Source organism: Podarcis vaucheri, assembly GCF_965113315.1.
Source record: "Podarcis vaucheri genome assembly, chromosome: 5".
Lineage (NCBI taxonomy): Eukaryota > Metazoa > Chordata > Lepidosauria > Squamata > Lacertidae > Podarcis > Podarcis vaucheri.
In genome coordinates, this window is record NC_138763.1 from 8,387,167 (window position 1) to 8,407,043 (window position 19,877).

The following is a 19,877-nucleotide window of genomic DNA, read 5'->3' on the forward strand; positions in this document are numbered from 1 at the left end:
CATACCCGGGGAAGGGACCCAGTTTCGAGAGGCAACCGACGGGCAGACCACGCGGCTCAAGCAGCCGCACTCCGCCCTCCCAACCAAGAATCAGAGTTCCAAGCCCTACAGGTCCCATTTAACGTAGATCCGACACAGATTTACAAAGAAGCCCCCGAGGAAGAAAAGACTCTCTGGCGTTCAGTGGGTGCAGTCCAACAAAATAACGTTTGGGTCCTCCCCGATGGCAGACCCGTTCTTCCAAAAACATGGGTTTCAAAATTGGTGAGGGTTCTCCACCAACAAACGCATTGGGGAAAAGGGAGACTGATAGAACATGTAAAGAGATCTTGGTACGCACCGGGCTTGGCAATCGCAGCCACCACAGCCTCTAAGAACTGTGTTACCTGCAACTCCTACAACCCCAAAAGACAACCCAGAGCACCTCCGGGCGCCAGACTATGGGCATTCGTCCCCTTCGAAAGCCTACAACTGGACTTTATCGACTTACCACCCTGCCAAGGCTTTAAGCACGTCCTCATTATAATAGATAAACTCTCTTCCTGGGTAGAAGGATTTCCCTGTAGAAAACCAACCGCCTCAGTGGTAGCCAGAGCCCTCCTGCAGGACATCATTCCCCGGTTTGGAATTCCCCGCCGCCTAGACAGCGACAGAGGAACCCATTTCACGGCACAAATAGTGCAATCGGTCACAAAGGCTCTACAAATAAAATGGGATCTCCATACACCCTATCACCCACAATCTTCTGGCAAAGTAGAGCGCATGAACCAAGAAATTAAAACACAACTTGGAAAACTCTGTAGACTTACTGGGCTAAAGTGGGTAAATGCACTCCCATTAGTTCTCCACAATATACGAAGTGCCCCCACGGGACCCTTGAAACTATCTCCGTACGAACTCCTATTCGGGAGACCCCCTCCCGTCTATAATACCCTATTTCCCCTTTCGGAGCTCGAACTAGGGGAAGCAGAACTTACTAACTATGTTATTCAGCTCCAGACACAACTACAACGCCTCCACCAATACGCGGCCATCGAGGGACAGAACCTGCCCATCGACGTGCAAGCCCACCCCTTCAATCCCGGCGACTGGATCCTCGTCAAGGTTTATCAAAAGGAACCCCTTCAACCCGCCTGGGAGGGCCCCTACCAAATCCTACTCACATCACCGACCGCTGTAAAGGTAGGGGAGAAGAATTCGTGGATCCATCACACGAGGTGTAAGGCTGCGCCACCCCCTCAAGAGACGGAAGAAAACCCCGGCGAGGACTTCACCTTCTCGACCCCTCCCACACCACCGACCTCGTACATCGACGACGACGACGAACAGACCGGACCCGCAGATCGGGGCCAAGATCGGGCTCAACAGACCGGACCCGCAGATCGGGGCCAAGATCGGGCTCAACAGACCGGACCCGCAGATCGGGGCCAAGGTCGGGCTCAACAGACCGGACCAGACACCACGACACCCAACTGGACATCCGAGATCGTCCCTGACACCGACGCTCTCAAGTTACGTCTCAAACGCGTTTGACAACTCCGTTTGACAGCTCTCTACATCATCGCTTCATCCTGCTTCATCTGACAGCTCGTTTGACAGCTCTCTACATCATCGCTTCATCCTGCTTCATCTGACAGCTCTGCCTGACAGTTCTCTACATCATCACTTCATCCTGCTTCATCTGACAGCTCGTTTGACAGCTCTCTACATCATCGCTTCATCCTGCTTCATCTGACAGCTCTGCCTGACAGTTCTCTACATCATCACTTCATCCTGCTTCATCTGACAGCTCGTTTGACAGCTCTCTACATCATCGCTTCATCCTGCTTCATCTGACAGCTCCGGTTGACAACACCCTACGTCACCACTCCACCTGGCAGTTCCGTTGACAGCCGCATTTCTTGGCAGTTCACCTGATGCCTTCGTCTAACCACTTGCAAGTTATCTCTCCCCCCACGCGCACACCCGCCATGGGTCTTGCCTACATCGCCCTTCTTCTCGCTGCCTTATCCAGGACCATGTCTACCTCATCAGACCACTGTACGGGATTGCAAACGGACTATCATTTCTTGGAATATCACGAGGTCGAGACAGGGGGAAGGTCTAACCCTGACCGAATGGGGGACTTTGACTTTTGCCTTCCTGAGTCTCGGACCCTGCTGCGCCATTCTCTAGTACCCCGACTCACCAATGACGAATACTGGGAACTGTTCATCCGAAACAAGGACCTACGCCGCATTGGATCTGCTGCCCTTACTCTAGACCATTCTTCCTACCGCCTGACGTGCCATAACGGGACTTATCTCCTATACAAAGGTGGGGAGATCACGCAAAGCCCAAACTGGACCGAAGTCGAGATAGGAGGGGCCTCTCACGCTTACACGGACTCCAACCGCCCCTCTGGAAACTTGATTTTTGGGTTCCAGTGTCTCCTCTCCACCCCACGGACCCGGAAACCTCAACTTCAAGGTCTCTGCCTACGGCGGTTCTGCTGCTTATGGAACCTTGGGGTCACTCGTGAGTGGAAAGGGGCCGAATATCTGGAAGGTTGGCACCATCCCATACACCCTTCACGCCCCCCTTCCTGGGATCACGTTGGACCCCTGAGATGCGGCGGAATTGCCAGAGACCGACAGCTATTAAATACCACCGACCCACTTCACCCAGTCGGTACCGCACCTAGACAATTCGGCCTGGACTCCGCGCTCCCGGGAGAGGACCTCCTTTCTTCCTGGGAGCAAAATTCCTACATTAGGCTTCTCAGCCAGGTGGCGAAGGAAGCACCCTACCCAGACTGCTGGATCTGTGCACACGCACCCAGTCACCTCCAGCAGAGCCTCCCACTTGTCCCAGTACCAGTGACTTTGGAACAATTCCGCTCCGGAAACGTTACGTCCTGGAATCTAACCGCGCTCAACTTGACACATCAGTACCTCTACCTCACAGGCCCTACAAAGGGACCCCTTTGCCGCCGCTTCTCCGGAGAAGGAACCTTCATTGGGTCCAGTACGTGTACCTACACTCTCGAAATCCTATCAACTGGACTAATCACCGTCACCAACGCTAGGGGTCCCCGGACTTTTCCTAACCTCACCACCGCCTGGGCCGTCGTCGTTGGACACCCCTTAGACTGGAAGCCCCAAGCCACGGACTCCATGCTGCTACAAACCTTTGCTTCCGGCAGAATGGAGTCTTACCTCAGCGGCTTATTCTGGGTATGTGGACATCGCGCATACACATGGGTGAGCCCACACATGTCCGGATCCTGCTTTGTCGGCTACATCGTTCCTGGAATTAGGATAGTCCCACACCTACCCCCCGGAAGACAAAGAAATAAGAGGGAACAGAAAGAGCTGTCAGACCTGTCAGACGTCACTGCGAATGGAGAGACCGTGGGCCGAGCGCTTTTCCCCGCCTACGGTGCCGGTTCAAACCACGTGGATATTCTCCGACTCACCGACATCCTCCTTAAGTTCATGCAAGAGGCGACCCAGATCACAGACTCTCTCATGACGGAACTATCTGAGGTAAGACAATTGAGCCTACAGACGAGGATCGCGACAGACTTCCTCTTGTCCAGTCAAGGAGGCACCTGCGCATTAATAGGCACAGAGTGCTGCACATACGTGACTGACCAGACCTTAAATATAACTGGACATTTAAATAACATTCACGAACTAGCAGGGAAGCTCCACCACATCCAGCATGAGGGGCTATCCGATGTGGATTTGTGGGGATGGTTGCCCAAGCTGGGATGGCTCAGACAACTATTGAAAGTCGTGTTGTTCATTATTTTAACTGTTTTTCTTTGTATCTCTATCTTATGTTGCACTATGCACTGTATTACCCCTTGCTGCTCTCTCCTCCGACATTCTGCTCCTGCTAGCTCTTTTCCTCTTCGAGCCTATTCCCGCTCCCGACATGCTCCCACTTTCCCAGACTATGTACAGATGAGACATTTGGGAGAAGGTGAATATGAGATCACCGAAATTTAGTGCTCAAATGGTGCGGAGAAAGGATTTGCAAGTTCTTGCAGAACTTTAATGCAAATCTATCTCCGAATGGGGGACTGATACGGACTGAGGGGGGGGTGCCTATTTCCCCCCCTCCTTCTTGACTGTCCGAGGCGATGACCTCAAGGGTGCCACCGCACACCCACCCTCAAACCCCTCCACCGTTGCACAAGCACCACACTATCCCCCAGACCCTTTCCCGAGCGAAATAAGCTCGAATATATATATATATTCCCTATGCTTTCCTATGCCTATCTGCGCTCCATACTTAGAACGAGTAGACCGAGTGTTTCCCTTCTCCGCTTATTCCTATGGCCGCGTTTTGGCCAATCACAGCCATGCATTCGTCTTGCAGGAGCTAGCTCAGGGAGCTCTTGCACGCCTCATTTAACCTCCTGACGAGCTGCTGACGGCCCCCCACGGCGAGAACAATAGAACCGAAACTCCCGACCTCGTAAAACTGTCAAACCCCTGTTACAATGTATCCATTTCTACAAGAATGGATACATTCTGCTTCCGCTTTTGATCTAAGCTACGGAACAGGCTGAGAGCCATAAGAACCTTTCAAAATTCATATAAAATCAACCACAGCTCCAATTTTCTCGCTCTTGGTGTCATTCGACTCAGTTTCCCCAGGACTCCATGATGTTACCCGACTCCATAATCCCTGAGACGGCAAGTCACGTACACAGGAGCTCCTTAATCCCGTCAGATCGTTCTGCCCAGCCCTTCCTCCAGGCAATACCAGGTGGTAGACGGTGCATATCAGTAACCCATTGTCCCACCGCCACCGGTACTCATGAAATGTATATTCGTGTATGACCCTCGCTCTGCATATTCCACCCCTCCCTTCCCTCAAATGTAAATCAGTGTAACCCCACCTTTCCCTGAGATATTCATGACGTGTGTAATGTATTCATGATGTAACCCACGAAACATGACCTTCCCATAATGTATTCATGACGTTTCTTGCACTGTATTCTGGGTCATGGAGGGAACTTTTAAAAGTTTGTGTCACCCCATACTCGGGGTTCAATGCCATTTTGAACCTGTTGCGCAATAAACTCGGATCTTCGTAGTTTGCTCCTGTGTCCGGCTGAGTTCCTTTTTTTCCTCCGCAAGGACCCGCGGACCTAGTCCGACGAGCCGGGTGGCTGTGCAACTCCGCACCCGGAATTTTCCGTAACAAGACCAAATTGGGAAGGGTAGCTAATGCCGCAGAAGGCAGCTGTCTGTAGCGTTTGCACCCTATTCTGTTCTTTTGCTACAGATTATTAAGGCACTCTTGTCTTATGGGTTTGAGCTGACCCAAACCTTGGCTCCACAAGTTTCAACCCCTGAGCTGTTCTTCCCAGACAGAGGGTGGGCACCATCTCGTTCCACACAAGAGAGAGATGCACGGCTTAGCTTCATTTTTGCTAAGCCTTCTCTGCACCACTGCAGACGCTTCTTCCAGGGCCCGTGTGTCAAGATACTTTAATGACTGAAGCATTACCCATTATTGTGCTTTCTGTTTTCCCTTCCATCATCCTCAATCGTTCTGCCACACACACAGAGAGAGTAGGTGTCTTGTTTCCGTTGCGGTCCCCGATAAAAATCATCACAGTGCCTTGTGCATTATACCCAGCTGTCTCTCCACCCCAGGGACTGGCAGCTTGGCAGGTACAAACACAGAGCACCTCGGCTCCTTTCCTTGCTACTTTCTGCACATCAAGCTGAGCAGCCACCCACTCCATCTTCTTGGGCTGCTTTGAAACAGCAGGGTGCTTATACGCAGGAAGGGAACCATCCCCAGTTCAGTTCTGTGAACATCATGCTGTAATTTATCCTTCCCTCTCCTCTCCTCTCCTCTCCTCTCCTCTCCTCTCCTCTCCTCTCCTCTCCTCTCCTGGCCCTCCTTCTGTTGTCCTTTCCATTGTCAAAATTTAAATCGTAATCTACCCGGGGTCAGGGACCTGTCATTTTTTTAAAAAAAACTTATGCAACTCTCCAAAGAGACATGTACAGTAATATTATTAAGTTGTGGCAGTGTGGAGTGTTGTTCTCTTGACATCTTCAGCCACTCCATTCCATTCCCCCTTGTCACTGATTTTCCATTCTCTCTCACACCACCCCTCGCAGTCAGGAAGAATTCTGTGCCCTCTGAGCATGCTTAGTCCTAAATGGACTGTTAAGGATCCCCCCTTCCCCCATTTTGGGGTTGGGTGTGAAAGTGTGGGATGGACACACTTGTGGCGCTGACTCCCATCTACATGAAAATCTTGGATTTTGCCACCAATTGTTATGGACAGTTTTTGCATCGGTCCCTGGAGTAATTTTTTGGGCAGAGGGCAGTCCAGACTCAGAGGCAGGAGAGGAAAGGGGCCAGCTGACACAGATGAGGCAGCCTGCTGAAGAATCCAGGGGATCCGTCTCTCCTGCTGTGACCAGCTCCCCTCTCCCCTGGTCTCCCAGAACACACAGAGAAATGAAGAGGGCAGAGCAAGGAGAGACAAGATGACAGAGCCTTAGGCTGCTGGGGAAGGAACCGAGGGAGGAGGCTTAGGCAGCACTGGGAAGTCAGGGACCTTCAGTCCTATCAACGGCTTCATTGGGGCCAGACCAACTGGGAGGAGCTGCTGTGACCACTAGGTCACTTGTCCATGGATTAAATGGGCAGTGGGTTAAGTCTCCTGACCGTGCTCTGAGCGCATCCCCATTCTCCCCTCTTGCATGTGAAGGTGTGCTGGTGTCTATTTACCTTTTCCACTCAGCTAAACCATTAAGCCTCTTGGGCTTGCCGATCGGAAGGCTGGCGGTTTGAATCCCTGTGACGGGATGAGCTCCCTTTGCTCTATCCCAGCTTCTGCCAACCTAGCACTTCAAAAGCATACCAGTGCAAGTAGATAAATAGGTACCGCTGCGGCGGGAAGGTTACCTTTGCCTTTGCCTAACGATAACACATATTTTTGCTGGCTGGTCAACTTTTGTTAAGCTGATCCATGATAAACTTTCAGTGAGTGTGCCTGGAATTGACAGAAGAAACTCAAAGATCCTTAATCACTAGCGAAATCTTTTTCCTGATTGCCTTCAGAAGGGGACACCCTTTGGAGCAGAGCTTCCCAGAGTGGGTGGTACTGTCCCCTGGTGGGTAGTGAGATTATCTAGAGGGTGCTAAGAGGCAAGGGAGCAGCAGGGGGCCAATAAGGGTTTGGATGACTATTGAAATTTGAGAAGCTGCTAACTTTGGATCGAGTTCATCCGTTTACTTGAACTTATTAAACTAAGTAGTTAGCAGTGCAATTGAGTAAGAACAGTAAAGAGCAGTGTAAAGAACAGTGGAACGGTCTCCCTCAGGAAGTTGTGGACATGGACTCTCCGTCCTTGGAGAGGTTTTTAAATGTATTTTTAAAAAAGATTTTCTTGATTTACAAAGGTATGTGCAATGTCTCTCTCTCGTATTTTTTTCTCCATGTAACCTTTTTTTTTTTACAAATCTGTTTCATTTGTTGAGACATTAGGAAGAATAGGGGAAAAGAGGTGGAGGGAGGGAGAGATGGGTCGGGTGGAGTTGGGTGGTGATGTTTCTATTTTACTTAATATATGTGGGGTTTTGTGTCAGCGTTGCTTGTGCAGGTTCTCTGCTGTTCAGTTGTGTAAACGCTTACAGAGCGTTCCACCAAGTCGGGGCCAGTACTGTAAAGGCCCTGGCACTAGTTGAGAGCAATCTAACCACCTTGCGACCTGGGACCTCCAAAGGGTTGTCATTTGTGGACCTTAAGGTCCTTCGCGGGGCATACCAGGAGAGGCAGTCCCGTAGTTCAGAACATCCAGAGAGCAGCATTTAGGCTATCCTTGGTCTAAGCTGGAGTTAGCTGAAACTGGGTGGGCAGCCTTGTGGAGGGGCTGCAACAGCTGTTCCCTGGAGATCTGTTGAGTGTAGGAGCTCATTCGCTTCCAGTAAGCTGTGCTTGTACATCTGTATATTGATATTACAAAAACAGCTTAAGTCTCACAGGGCTCTTCTGATCTAAATGAAACGAAACCCTGTTAACCCTGCCACTGTGGATCGTCTCAGGGAAGTGAAGCGGATGCAGAACTGTATATTCAGATTTATGTATTTTAAACAGGGTTACGACCTTTAAGCAGTTTAATTAATAGATTAATCAATTAAAGCTTCAATTGGTGAATTAATCAAGGCTCTGCTTTGCTTAGCAAAGGCAAATTTTAATCAATGGGGCCAAGGGTTCACAACATGTTTATTTATTTCTCCTTGTGCTATTCTGGTGCACCCCTGTAGCAAGTATGGGTGAGGTTTTGGTCCTTAAATTTAACCTGTTGATCAATCAGCTAAAGTGATTAAGATCTTTCTTTTGTAATTGGTTGGTCCACTTGGTATTGAATGTGGCTCATAAATACAATTAGCAGCTGACCCAAATAAACAAAACTAGGACCAGGTCAAGTTTTGATTTGGGGACTTTTTCTTTGGGGCTGTTGCTGAACCAACATTTCTTTTTTTAAAAAAATCCAAAGATGTACACTTTAGGCAAACAAGAAACTTTTGCACTGGACTGCACCCCTACTTCCTGGTACCCTGGATGCGTGTGGTGCTGTGGTCTAAACCACTAAGCCTCTTGGTTTGGCGATTCAAATCCCAGTGACGGGGTGAGCTCCTGTTGCTCTGTCCCAGCTTCTGCCAACCTAGTAATTCAAAAAGCACACCAGTGCAAGTAGATAAATAGGTGCCATGGTAGCGGGAAGGTAAATGGCGTTTCCATGCGCTGTGGCTTCCATCATGGTGTTCTGTTGCACCAGATGTGGTTTAGTCCTGCTGGCCACATGACAAACGCCAGCTCCTTCGGCCTGAAAGCAAGATGAGCACCACAGCCCCATAGTCACCTTTGACTAAACTTAACCATCCAGGGGTCCTTTACTCTTTTTTTTAAAGCCACCCCACCCCCCAGAGTATTCTGGCTCCACCCCCAAGGTCCACCCAGCTACCAGAATTTTTTATTTCTGGAGTTGTTGGTGAGGCTTAGTCCAGTGGTTCTCAAACTACCCCTCTCTGCAGACCAGTCTGAAATTGCTAGTAGTCTTGCCAGGCCACTTAATGGTTTTTCTGCCTGCCATTGATTTTGCTGCAAATTGCAATGCACTGAGCTAGATGCTGCATGATATTAAAGTATATTTTTATTGCTGCTTTTATTTTTTACACATTGCATTTTATTGTATAACAGTTTGAATTCCGTAGAATGTCCTCCTTCAGCTCTATGGAAAAATGAACCACGCTATACACAGACGCACAGGGAGGGTCACACACACACATACCCTACAACTAGACAACTGTCTGAGCCCTGTTTGAGGCAACCTCTGACCTCACTGTCCTTTTCTCTTGAAGGTAAATGTTGAAGACACTGTCGAAATGTTACCCAAGTCCCGGCGAGCACTCACCATCCAAGAAATCGCGGCCCTTGCCCGGTCCTCATTGCACGGTAAGTGACTAGGAATGGAGTTTGATGAGAGTGTCTCCATTTCTGGGGGAAACAACACACTGGGCCTCATTTCAGTCACTGTACGCTCTGTATTTCTTTCCCAGTGGAAGCTCAGAGCAACTAGCAGCATCCAAGCAACAATAAGGCAAGAGTAAAACTCATTGAATCCTACTGGCTCAACTTTCCTACTTGATGTGCTGCTTCCAGGTGTCTTGTTTACTGAGCACCCATCCTGATTTACTTACAGGGAGATTACACAACTAAGCAAGCACAATCCAACGCTTTAAAGAGTATTTCCCTGTCACTTTCCTTAATGCAAAAACACTATTTTTTTTTGGGGGGGGGGAGTGGATTTTTAGCGCAAGATGTCCCAATCCACTATAGCTGTGCTAAACTGAATTTGACGGCATGTGATTGAATCCTACTTGAAAATAGAGACATACTGTGGATACACACCGTACATTTAAAGCACATTTCATTCCCAGAGAATCCTGGAAACTGTAGTGTACATTCCCAGCACCCTTAACAGATTAGTGTTCTTGGGGCGGGGCGGAGATGTGCTTTAAATATATGTTGTGTACACTGCCAAAGTCTCAGTTGCAATCATTAGGGGTGCTGGAGGGAATTTGCTGCCCCCTGTTCCCCTTCACCGCTTTCAAGAATTGGACAGCCAGTACAACCTTGAATTAAGACTGTCTTGTGGCTTGTGAGTAAGAAAGTCCCAGCCCTTTGGCTTTCAAATACAGTGGTACCTTGGTTCTCAAACTTAATCTGTTCCAGAAGTCTGTTCCGAAACCAAAGCGTTCCAAAACCAAGGCATGCTTTCCCATAGAAAGTAATGCAAAATGGATTCATCCGTTCCAGACTTTAAAAAACAACCCCTAAAACAGCAACTTAACATGAATTTTTTTCTCTAACGAGACCATTGATCCATAAAATGAAAGCAATAATCAATGTACTGTACTATAAAATAAATAAGACAGTATTGTAGATGATAAAAATTAAAATTAATTTTTTTACTTACCTGCACTGGTGATAGTCATTGTTTGGATGAGGAGCTTTTATCTATTTCCGCAGTCACACAACCAACCAACCAGTAGCTGAACTGGGTTCCACACATTCACAAAAACAAATTAACTGAAAAAGCCTCGAAAACAAAAATGGAAAATAAATAGCAAAAACTAAAGCGTCAAACTTAATCCATGTCAGAAGCTCATTTGACTTCCGAAATGTTCAAAAACCAAGGGGCAGCTTCTGATTGGTGCAGGCACCCCAGAAACAATAGCCAACAGCCACATCGGATGGTCAGCTTCCAAAAAAATGTTCGAAAACCAGAACACTTACTTCCGGGTTTTCGGCATTTGGGACCCAAGGGGTTTGAGAAGCGAGGTGCCACTGTAATAAAATACATTGCCTGCTTTTGATCTGCCTCCCCACAGCAGCCCAAGCTGAAATGAGAGGAGGATTAGCATGAAGGAGTGAGCTGGGGTCTCCTCCAGCATGGCTCCCTTGGGTTATTTTAGAAGTTAACGTGGGCAGAAGCCCTATGCAATAATTAGAATGAAAAGCTCCTTTATCTCACCATAGTAATATGCAGATTAGATCCAAAATTAAATCTGTACTGGATTGCGGGGAATGTTGCCAATATAATTGCCGGCCTCCATGGTGAAATGTACATTGTAGCTGCAACTCCTTGGCTGTACACCCCTCCTTGAAATGACTCTGTGCCACAATTTGTCTTGAAAAGAGACTTCTATGGGCTAAAGAAAGTTTATTTCAAGCCAAGTTTCGGCAGGGGGGTGGGACTCCGTGTGTGCCATGGAAGGCCTCTGCAGACAGACACACGTCAAGAGACCCATGAGATAAGGAGTGAGATTCTCCCACTCCTCCCACTCTGCTCTCATCGCAGGTACTTCCTCAAGGCAGGAGGAGTTCTCTGTTTGTCTCCCTTGTCTATTGGATGATCATATATCTTACCTTACATGGCACAGTCCTCAATTTGACGGGCAAAAAGAAAGAATGCTAAGGAGCGAGACTTCCTGAGCATGCAAACAGCTCACATGGTCACCTTCTTCCCCACGATGGTGAGATGCATTGCATTTCTGTTTAAATCAATGTCATGAACCCATACAAATCTACATCCTATTTTATTTGGTAATGCATTTCCTCTTTTGTTTTGCAATAACCTATTTGTCAATGGTCCTATGTCAAGCAAGGCCACAAACACTTATGCCATCATCAATTTGTTACCCTTAAGGTTGCCGCAGGAGATTTTGCGGCAACACGTTCAAAATGGCTGCCTTCCTAGCGCCCTTCATTTTCCCAGAGTCTGCTTTTGGCTGCAAGATTTCCCCTCGTAGTTACCGTATTTTCCTGCCTTGAAGACAGCCCAGAGGCACATTGGCACTTTAATGATATTGCCATTGTTTTTACTAAGAATGCAAATTTTCTTAAAATTGTACCACCCATCTTCAGACCTCCCAGGAAACCCTTTCTGCATAGATTGGTTTGCCACAGATGGATTCATCTGCCAATACTCCAGAGTCCCTGTACCTTCTTCTTCTTCTTTTTAGCATTCTGGAACATGGTCTAATTTCAGTTAATACTGGAGGATAAACAGAGGTGTTGGGCTTACCTGTTTGCCCCCCCCCCCCCATTTGAGAGGCCTCCTTCAATGTGCCCATACTCTCCCATGGGCAAACATTGCAGTGGAACATCTGTAATGGCCTTTTGGGCATCTTGCCCACCGTTATTGAGCTTCTGGGCTCTTGATAGGCTTCCGAGAAAACCTAGGATTTCATAGAACACAGTCTGAAAAACACCAAATCAAATCATTCCAAACACATTAGGCCAGCATTTCTCAAAGCGCTTTCCTAGGGGCTGTGCAGACCGCTTAATAAACATCTTCTCTTCAATGGTGACAGCAACCTCAAAACCAGTGCTGCGTTATGAAAACTGTGGGCCTTGAGTTTCGGAGATAGGCCTCTAACTAGTAGAGTTTAATGGAAAAACCAGTACACTCCACCAGTATCCTATTATGAATACCACAGGCCCTATGCCCAGGACCTTAGTGGTGTATTTGGGCAAAATAATCAGAATCTTCATTGTCAGAAAAGAAAAACCCCCAAATCCAGGGTCATTTATCAATCTTATCAGCTGTTCTACAGACCCCTTGAAACACCTGAGGACCACCAGTGGTCTGTGGATCAGTTTGAGAACCTCTGAATTTAAAACCCAACTTCCCTCCAAGGAGCTCGAGGTGGCATTGATGTTCACAACTGTGTGTCTCAAGAGACAATGGAGTGTGCCTCCTAAAGCGAAGTCAAGCCGCTGCATTAGCAGCAGTGCATTGATCTCCCCAGGCCACAAGCCTGGGCAGTGTGATTGGAGGTCCTGGGCTGCCCAGGTGACAAGACTCCCCTCTCAGCCTCACTTATTTGGCCCAAAGAAAAGCAGAGCAAGACGTTTGGCACCAGCTTGGCTACAGGAGTTGCTGGAAGGAGGCGTACAAGGCGCCACCCAACTGTCTTAGGGACTCCACTTCAAATTTGTGTGATTCAAATTTGCTTCTCCTGAAGATATCCCACAAGGCAGTGGAGGTTTAGGGTCAAAGTTTTCCTTCTCCTAGATGGGCTACCTTCCCAGATTGACAAGCCCCACCTGCCCCTCACTTCCCCCTACAGCATGTGCAGAAACTGCCTTCTTGACCATAGCTGTCTTTGCCCGGGGGTGCAAGGGGTGCGGGGCACCCGGGTGCCAAATTTTGGGGGGCACCACGTGCCTGCCACTGAAGCCACCTAAGCTCTGAACTATCTACCTGTTATGAAATAATAAATAATTTTGATCAAGCTAGAAAAACAAAATACATATATACCTAGGTATTACCGAAATGTATACCTGCTGTTTCACTAAAGGGCTTTTGACTTTGTGCGCTCATTTGCCAAAGACGCGCTGCACCAGCTGTGCTTGACTCAACGATGACACTTGTCATTCTCAATGGGGCTGTGCATGCAAAATTAACTCTTACATCATAATAAAAGTTAATTTGGGGGCTAAACTAAATTTGGGGGCGCTGTATGGAACTTTGCACCCTTGTGGCGCGTATGCTAAAGACTGCGCTGTTCTTGACTGTTGGACACACTCTTGATCACTGCTTGTTTTATTCTCACAACAGCCCTGTAAGGTTGGTTAGACTGAGAGGTGGTGACTGGCCTCCTTGGCTAATGTGGATTTGAACCCTGTTCTCCCAGAGTCCTAGTCTGGCACTATAACCATTATACCACGCTGGCTGTACCACTCTCAGAACTGAAAAGGACAGGCGAGTTCCCAGTCAAATACGGGCACCCAAGTTAGTTCTGAATGTTATGGGGCCCCTTACAAATGTTGCTGAGGGTTTCAGCTCTGCATAGCTTGATTTCTCTGTTTTTTACGTCAATCAACCAAGGGCAAGTTGCGTGACAAAGAGCCGGTGAATTGTCAATGAGCGGAGTTCTCATGTTACATTATCCCACCGATCATTACGTCTCAATGGATGTGCGAAGCTGCTATAATCAGTTATTGCAGATCACTGCCTCTTAAATACGCCCAAGATAATTATCCGGCAATGGAGAAGGCAAGCCAGGGAGGTGATACGCCAACTGTAGCTCGTCTGTCACCTATTACATGATAGCTGTCACTGGAACTGAATGTGTGACATCCCAAGTGGCAAACACTTTTCAGAAGGGATGCGCACAGGCTATAAATTCCAAAGCGTAGCTCAAAGTCAGATTTTCATGGCTTGGGTTTGCTAGGCAAGGGAGCTGTAATCCTTCTCAGGCTGAATTGTGCAGCTCTGAGAGAGGCTTGGGTTACATGCGCAGCAGAATGAAGTGTTCAGGGAGGGAGGCTGAGCTGTTCCCCTTCAGAGTGCATGGCCTGGACCAGCTTTTGCCCTCCAGGTGTTTGGGTCTACAAAATAGTCCGCTGTCAGAGGCAGCATGCCTCTGAATACCAGCAGCTAGAAACCGCAGGAGGCAGAACAGCTCTTGTGCTAAGACCCTTCATGAAGGATTCCCACAGGGATCTGCTTGGTCACTGTTTAGAACAGGATGCTGAACTACATGGGCCCCTGGCTCTCCGCAAGTTCCTATGCACAACTCCCATCAAGCCCAGCCAGCACGCTGCTGGGAGTTGGTGCCTTCTTAATTTTATCCAGGTGGATAGCTCAGCTGGTTAGAGTGTGGTGTTGATAACACCAGAGGTTGCAGGTTTGATCCTGGTACGGGACAGCTTCGTTTTCCTGCATTGCAGGGGGCCAGAGCAGAGGAACCTTGGAGTCCCTTTCAACTCTACAATCCGTGATTCTATCATCTGCAGAGCACCAGACTGGTGAAGGCTGATGTGGATGATTGCATTATATTGAAAAGCAAAGACACACAACATAAAATTACAGTCATACCTCATGTTATGTTTGCTTCAGGTTTGCACGTTTTCAGGTTGCGTCCCACGGTGACCCGGAAGTACTGGAAAGGGTTACTTCCGGGTTTCACAGCTTGCGCATCCACAGACACGCAAAATGACGTCACGTGCATGCGCAGAAGCAGCTAATTGCGACCTGCGTGTGCACAGACGCGGGTTGCGTTCTTTTCAGGTTGCGAACGGGCCTCCGGAACAGATCCCGTTTGCAACCAGAGGTACCACTGTATTTAGAAATAATAACAATCCCTGAACTCTTCCCAGCTGCTTCTGTTGTTCCTAAAGTCATGGATCGGGAAAGGCTCCTAGGGCTGGAGGGTGGGGCAAGGCAAGTGGGAAAAGCCATTGCCTGATGGACAGCAGAAAGTCTCTCTCTCACAACCACCCACCCCAATGTGGGTTTCCTGCTGAAGGCCATTGCTGCATGTTTTGGGCAGGAGGGGATAGCTGGGATGATTTAACATGTGACGGAGCGTGACATCTAGTTGGCTCTTTTTATAAGGATGCCCTTTCAGCCGTTCCTTATCAGGTTCCTCTTCAGTCACGGGGTCTGGCTTCCACCCAAGGAGTGTGTGTCACGGTGTGTGCCAGCACCTCCATTTGCAGAATGGAGAGTTTCACCGCAAAGCGGAACCACGGATCACCTCAGCAGCTCCGGGGCATCCCCTCTAACCCTGCTTGCTCCATTGCAGGTATTTCACAGGTGGTGAAGGATCATGTGACCAAGCCCACGGCCATGGCTCAAGGCAGGGTGGCCCACCTCATCGAGTGGAAGGGCTGGTGCAAGCCCATGGACTCGCCGGTGGCTCTGGAAAGCACGTTCAACTCCTATTCGGACCTCAGCGAAGGAGAGCAGGAGGCCAGGTTTGCTGCAGGTAGGAACCATCTGCGAGAGAGGGGGGAAGTAGGCGGCGAGGGGTGTGGTGTCAGATTGGGGATTTATCTGCTGTACGGACACAGAAATGATGTGCCTTTCTACCCTGAGGCTGCAAGGCAGGGAACACTCATAAAGAGAGCCTGCTGGATCAGGCCAATGGCCCGTCTTGTGCAGCATCTTGTTCTGACAGTGGTCAACCAGAGGCCCATGGGAGTTGCAAGTAGGACTTGCAACCTATCCTGTACTGTGCAGAGGAGGGTGACCAAGACAATCAAGGGTTTGGAAACCAAGCCTGATGAGGAACGGTTGAGGGAGTTGGGTATGTTTAGCCTGGGAAAGAAGAGACTGGGAAGAGATATGATAGCCACCTTCAAATATGGAGGATGGAGCAAGATGGTTTTCTCCTGCTCCGGAAGGTAGGACCTGAACCAATGGCTTCCAATTACAAGAAAGGAGGTTCCAACTTAACTTTCTGACAGTAAGAGCTGTTCAACAGTGGAATGGACTCCCTTGGAAGGTTGTGGACTCCCCTTTGTTTTCTAAGCAGAGGATGGATAGCCATCCGTCAGAGCTGTGATCCTTGCATTGCAGTGGGTTGGGCCAAATAACCCTCAGGGTCCCTTCCAATTAAACAGTTCTGTGGTCAGGGGAAGGCCAGGCAGAGATACGACTTCCAATGCACAATCTGCAGCCTTAAAGTGCACTCCTGATTATGCCTTGCAAGGGAGGCCTGCCATCATCAACTGTCAGTTGATTGGCACTCACTTCATGCCCACTGGGATGGGCTGAGGTGGAGTACAGCGGATGCTTGGGTTGCGAACGTGATGCGTGCAGGATGCATGTTTGCAACCCCCACAGCATTTGCAACCCGCAGCGGCGCATCTGCCCACGCGCAGGTTGCGATTCAGTGCTTCTGGGCATGCAGAAAGCGCAATTTAGCGCTTCTGCACATGCACGACCACCGAAACCCAGAAGGAACCCATTCTGGTACTTCCGGGTTTCGGCAGTCCGTAACCCGAAAAAACACAACCTGAAGCGTCTGTAACCCGAGGTATGACTGTACTCCGTAGCCAGCCAATCCCAGCAGAAAGCAGAGCTTGAACTTGGCATCTGTCAGCTGGTCAGCACTAACTCCAAGCCCAACTTGACTGGACTTGGCTCTTCCTTTGTGGCCCAGCTTGCTGTTCACCAAAGAAAAAATGAGTCCCCTGAAGCCATAGTGACCTCAGGTCAAAATGGCTTTGCTGGGGAAAGGGCAGGATCTCGCCCACTGGCTGGATCCAATCCCCACCCCTGGTACATAGGATTATGATGAGCAGGTAATCGCAAGGGGGTAGGGGGTAGGGAGTGTGGAGAAAGGCCAGTGTAAGCTTGCTTGAGCAAGTCCTTCTCCGCCCAACCTAAATACCAATTTGTACACTGTGGACGGGAGATTTTCCTGCTTCTCTGTTGGCCAAACCCCAGGAGCCATGGACACAGCACAATCAAAATGTCTGTCTGCTTTGGAGAGAAATACATAACGCCACATTTTGGCACCAGGCAAAGCTGCTGACTGTGCACCAAAACCCCGCCTCCGTCCGCTCAGAACCCTCAATTCAGTCCGCTGTTTTCCAGATCATTTTCAAAGCAATTTCTCCATGCATGCGTAGGGACATTTCTGCTAGCCTATCTCAGGGAGCAAAGGTTTTAAAAGTGGGTTGGTGGCGCTACAGGGAGGGGTGCCTCAGGGCCGGCGTTCGACAAGCTGTGCTGGCCCTAGGTGCGACAGCTGCTGTGCCATCCCAGCTGCCCCCTTGATGCCACCTCCTGTGCCAGCAGCGGAGGCCGGCTGTGTCCTTGTAGGAGCTCAGCCGAATGCAAGGCCAGGAGCTGAGTCACCCAAAGGATCCGGGAACCAGGGGGAAAGAGGCGGTGAGAGGGAACAATTAGCTCCCTCTCACCCGCTGCCCCTCTTCATTCACCCTGAGAGCTCTGCCCTTCGAGGGCCTAGCAAAGCAGAGTAATCATCCCAAACAACAGAGCGGTCGTCTTCCTGCCCGCAAAGTCCCGACTTTGGGAACAAAAGGACTGTCACATGACATGACTGTCACCCAAGCGCCTGGCCTGCCTTGGGGGCTGAGCTGTTCACTTTCTGACAGCCAGGGAGAGACAGGCGTGGGGTAGGATAAACAGTGACAGATAAGATTGCTGCCAGAGCAACTCAGCTCCACTGTCCTGCCTTTGAAAGAGCTTGTGTTTTCTAGAGGAGGGTTGACCACAGAACCACCCCTGGGGAAGCTCTTCTCCCTGAATTTGCTCGTCCTTTTGGGAGGCCGCCAGCATGGGCATAATTACCCCTTTGCCATAAGGCCAATATCTCCCTCTGAAGATGAAAGAAACAGCCATGTCATGAACCTCGGTGTCATCCGGTGAACTTCAATGCACCCTGAAACCAAGGAGCGGTTGCAGGATAGTGATGGAGGAAGAATCGAGGCTGCTGATGAGTCAAGGCTGCTGCTGATGAGTCAAGGAAGCATCTTCTAAGGTGAAACGGTCCTTGCAATCTCCAGTAAAAAGCCACAGGTCAGGAATAGCTCGCAGAGAACATTTTCGCTAATGTACCACTTTTCCTGGGTCGCGTCAAGCCAAGGGCATTCATGTCAGGCCCAGGCCATGTTGGTATGCCAATGGGCCTATGAGGAGTGATGCCAACTCAGACCCATATCACTTCAATTGGATTTGAGCTGGCCAGCTTACAGGGAGGCATGGTGAAACGAACTGGGATGCTCAAAGTTAGTTAGACCCTGGGCTTTGCTGTGATTTATTCTTAGAATCACAGAAGGGACCCCAAGGGTCATGTAGTCCAGCTCCCTGCAATGCAGGAGTCTCTACTAAAGCATCCATGACAGATGGCCATCCAACCTCTGCTTTAAAATCTCCAAGGAAGGAGAGCCCACCATCACTGTCGAACAGCCCTTACTGTCAGAAAGTTCTTCCTGATGTTGAGTCGGAATCTCCTTTCTTGTAACTTGAAGCCATTGGTTCTGGTCCTACCCTCCAGAGCAGGAGAACACAAGCTTGCTCCATCTTCCATGCTACAGCCCTTGAGATATTTGAAGATAGCTATCCTGTCTCCTCTCCTTCCTTGGAACTCATGCTCTCTGGTCTTGTGCTGTGCCTTTGTCATTGACAGTGGAAGAGCCCTGCTGGATGAGACCCAAAGCTCATCTAGTCCAATATTCAGTTTCCCACTGTGGCCATCCAAATGCCTCCTGGAAAGACCACAAGCAAGAGATGAAGACAATAGCGCTCTCTACCACCCTGGTGTCCAGAGTCATGTGCCTCTGATCCTGGTGGTGTTGTGACTAGTGGCCACTGATGGACATCTTCTACCACATGCATCTAGTTCAGGGATTCCCGAACTTGGGTCTCCAGCTGCTATTGGACTACAACGCCCATTATCTCCAGCTCCCAGGACCAGTGGTTGGAGAGGATGGGAGTTGTAGTCCAAAAACAGCTGGAAATCCATGTTCTGGAAATCCTGATCTAATTAATACTACCAGAGAGCCAAGGTGGCCAGCATTCCTGTTCCTCAGGGACATGGGTGGCTCTGTGGTCTAAATAACTGAGCCTCTTGGGCTTGCTGATCAGAAGGTCAGCAATTCAAATCTGTGTGACGGGGTGAGCTCTCATTGCTCTGTCCCAGCTCCTGCCAACCTAGCAGTTCAAAAGCATACCAGTGCAAGTAGATTAAATAGGTACTACTGTGGCAGGAAGGTAAACAGTGTTTCCATGAACTCTGGCTTCCATCACGGTGTTCCAGTGTGCCAGAAGCAGTTTAGTCATGCTGGCCACATGACCTGGAAAGCTGTCTGTGGCCAAAGCCGGCTCCCTCAGCCTGAAGCGAGATGAGCGCCGCACGCCATATACGCCTTTGACTGGACTCAAGCGTCCAGGGGTCCTTTACCTTTACCTTACTCTATTTCTCACTCATAATAGTTAGATGTTCTTTTTTTTTTTTTTTTTTTTTTTTTTTTAGCCTACGGCACCCGGTATTCCCAGGCGGTCTCCCATCCAAGTACT

General features: G+C 49.2%; 1 protein-coding gene across 6 annotated transcripts in view; it reads left to right on the forward strand.

Annotated features, from left to right (window-relative positions):
• Positions 1-19,877, forward strand: part of FAM131A (family with sequence similarity 131 member A) — a 74,020-nt gene that overhangs the window by 40,882 nt on the left and 13,261 nt on the right. For all 6 annotated transcript variants that reach the window (XM_082224515.1, XM_082224517.1, XM_082224516.1 and 3 more), the window contains 2 exons: positions 9,391-9,484; positions 15,631-15,813. In XM_082224515.1, the coding sequence (XP_082080641.1) occupies positions 9,391-9,484; positions 15,631-15,813 (277 nt within the window). The remainder of the gene's footprint in view (positions 1-9,390; positions 9,485-15,630; positions 15,814-19,877) is intronic.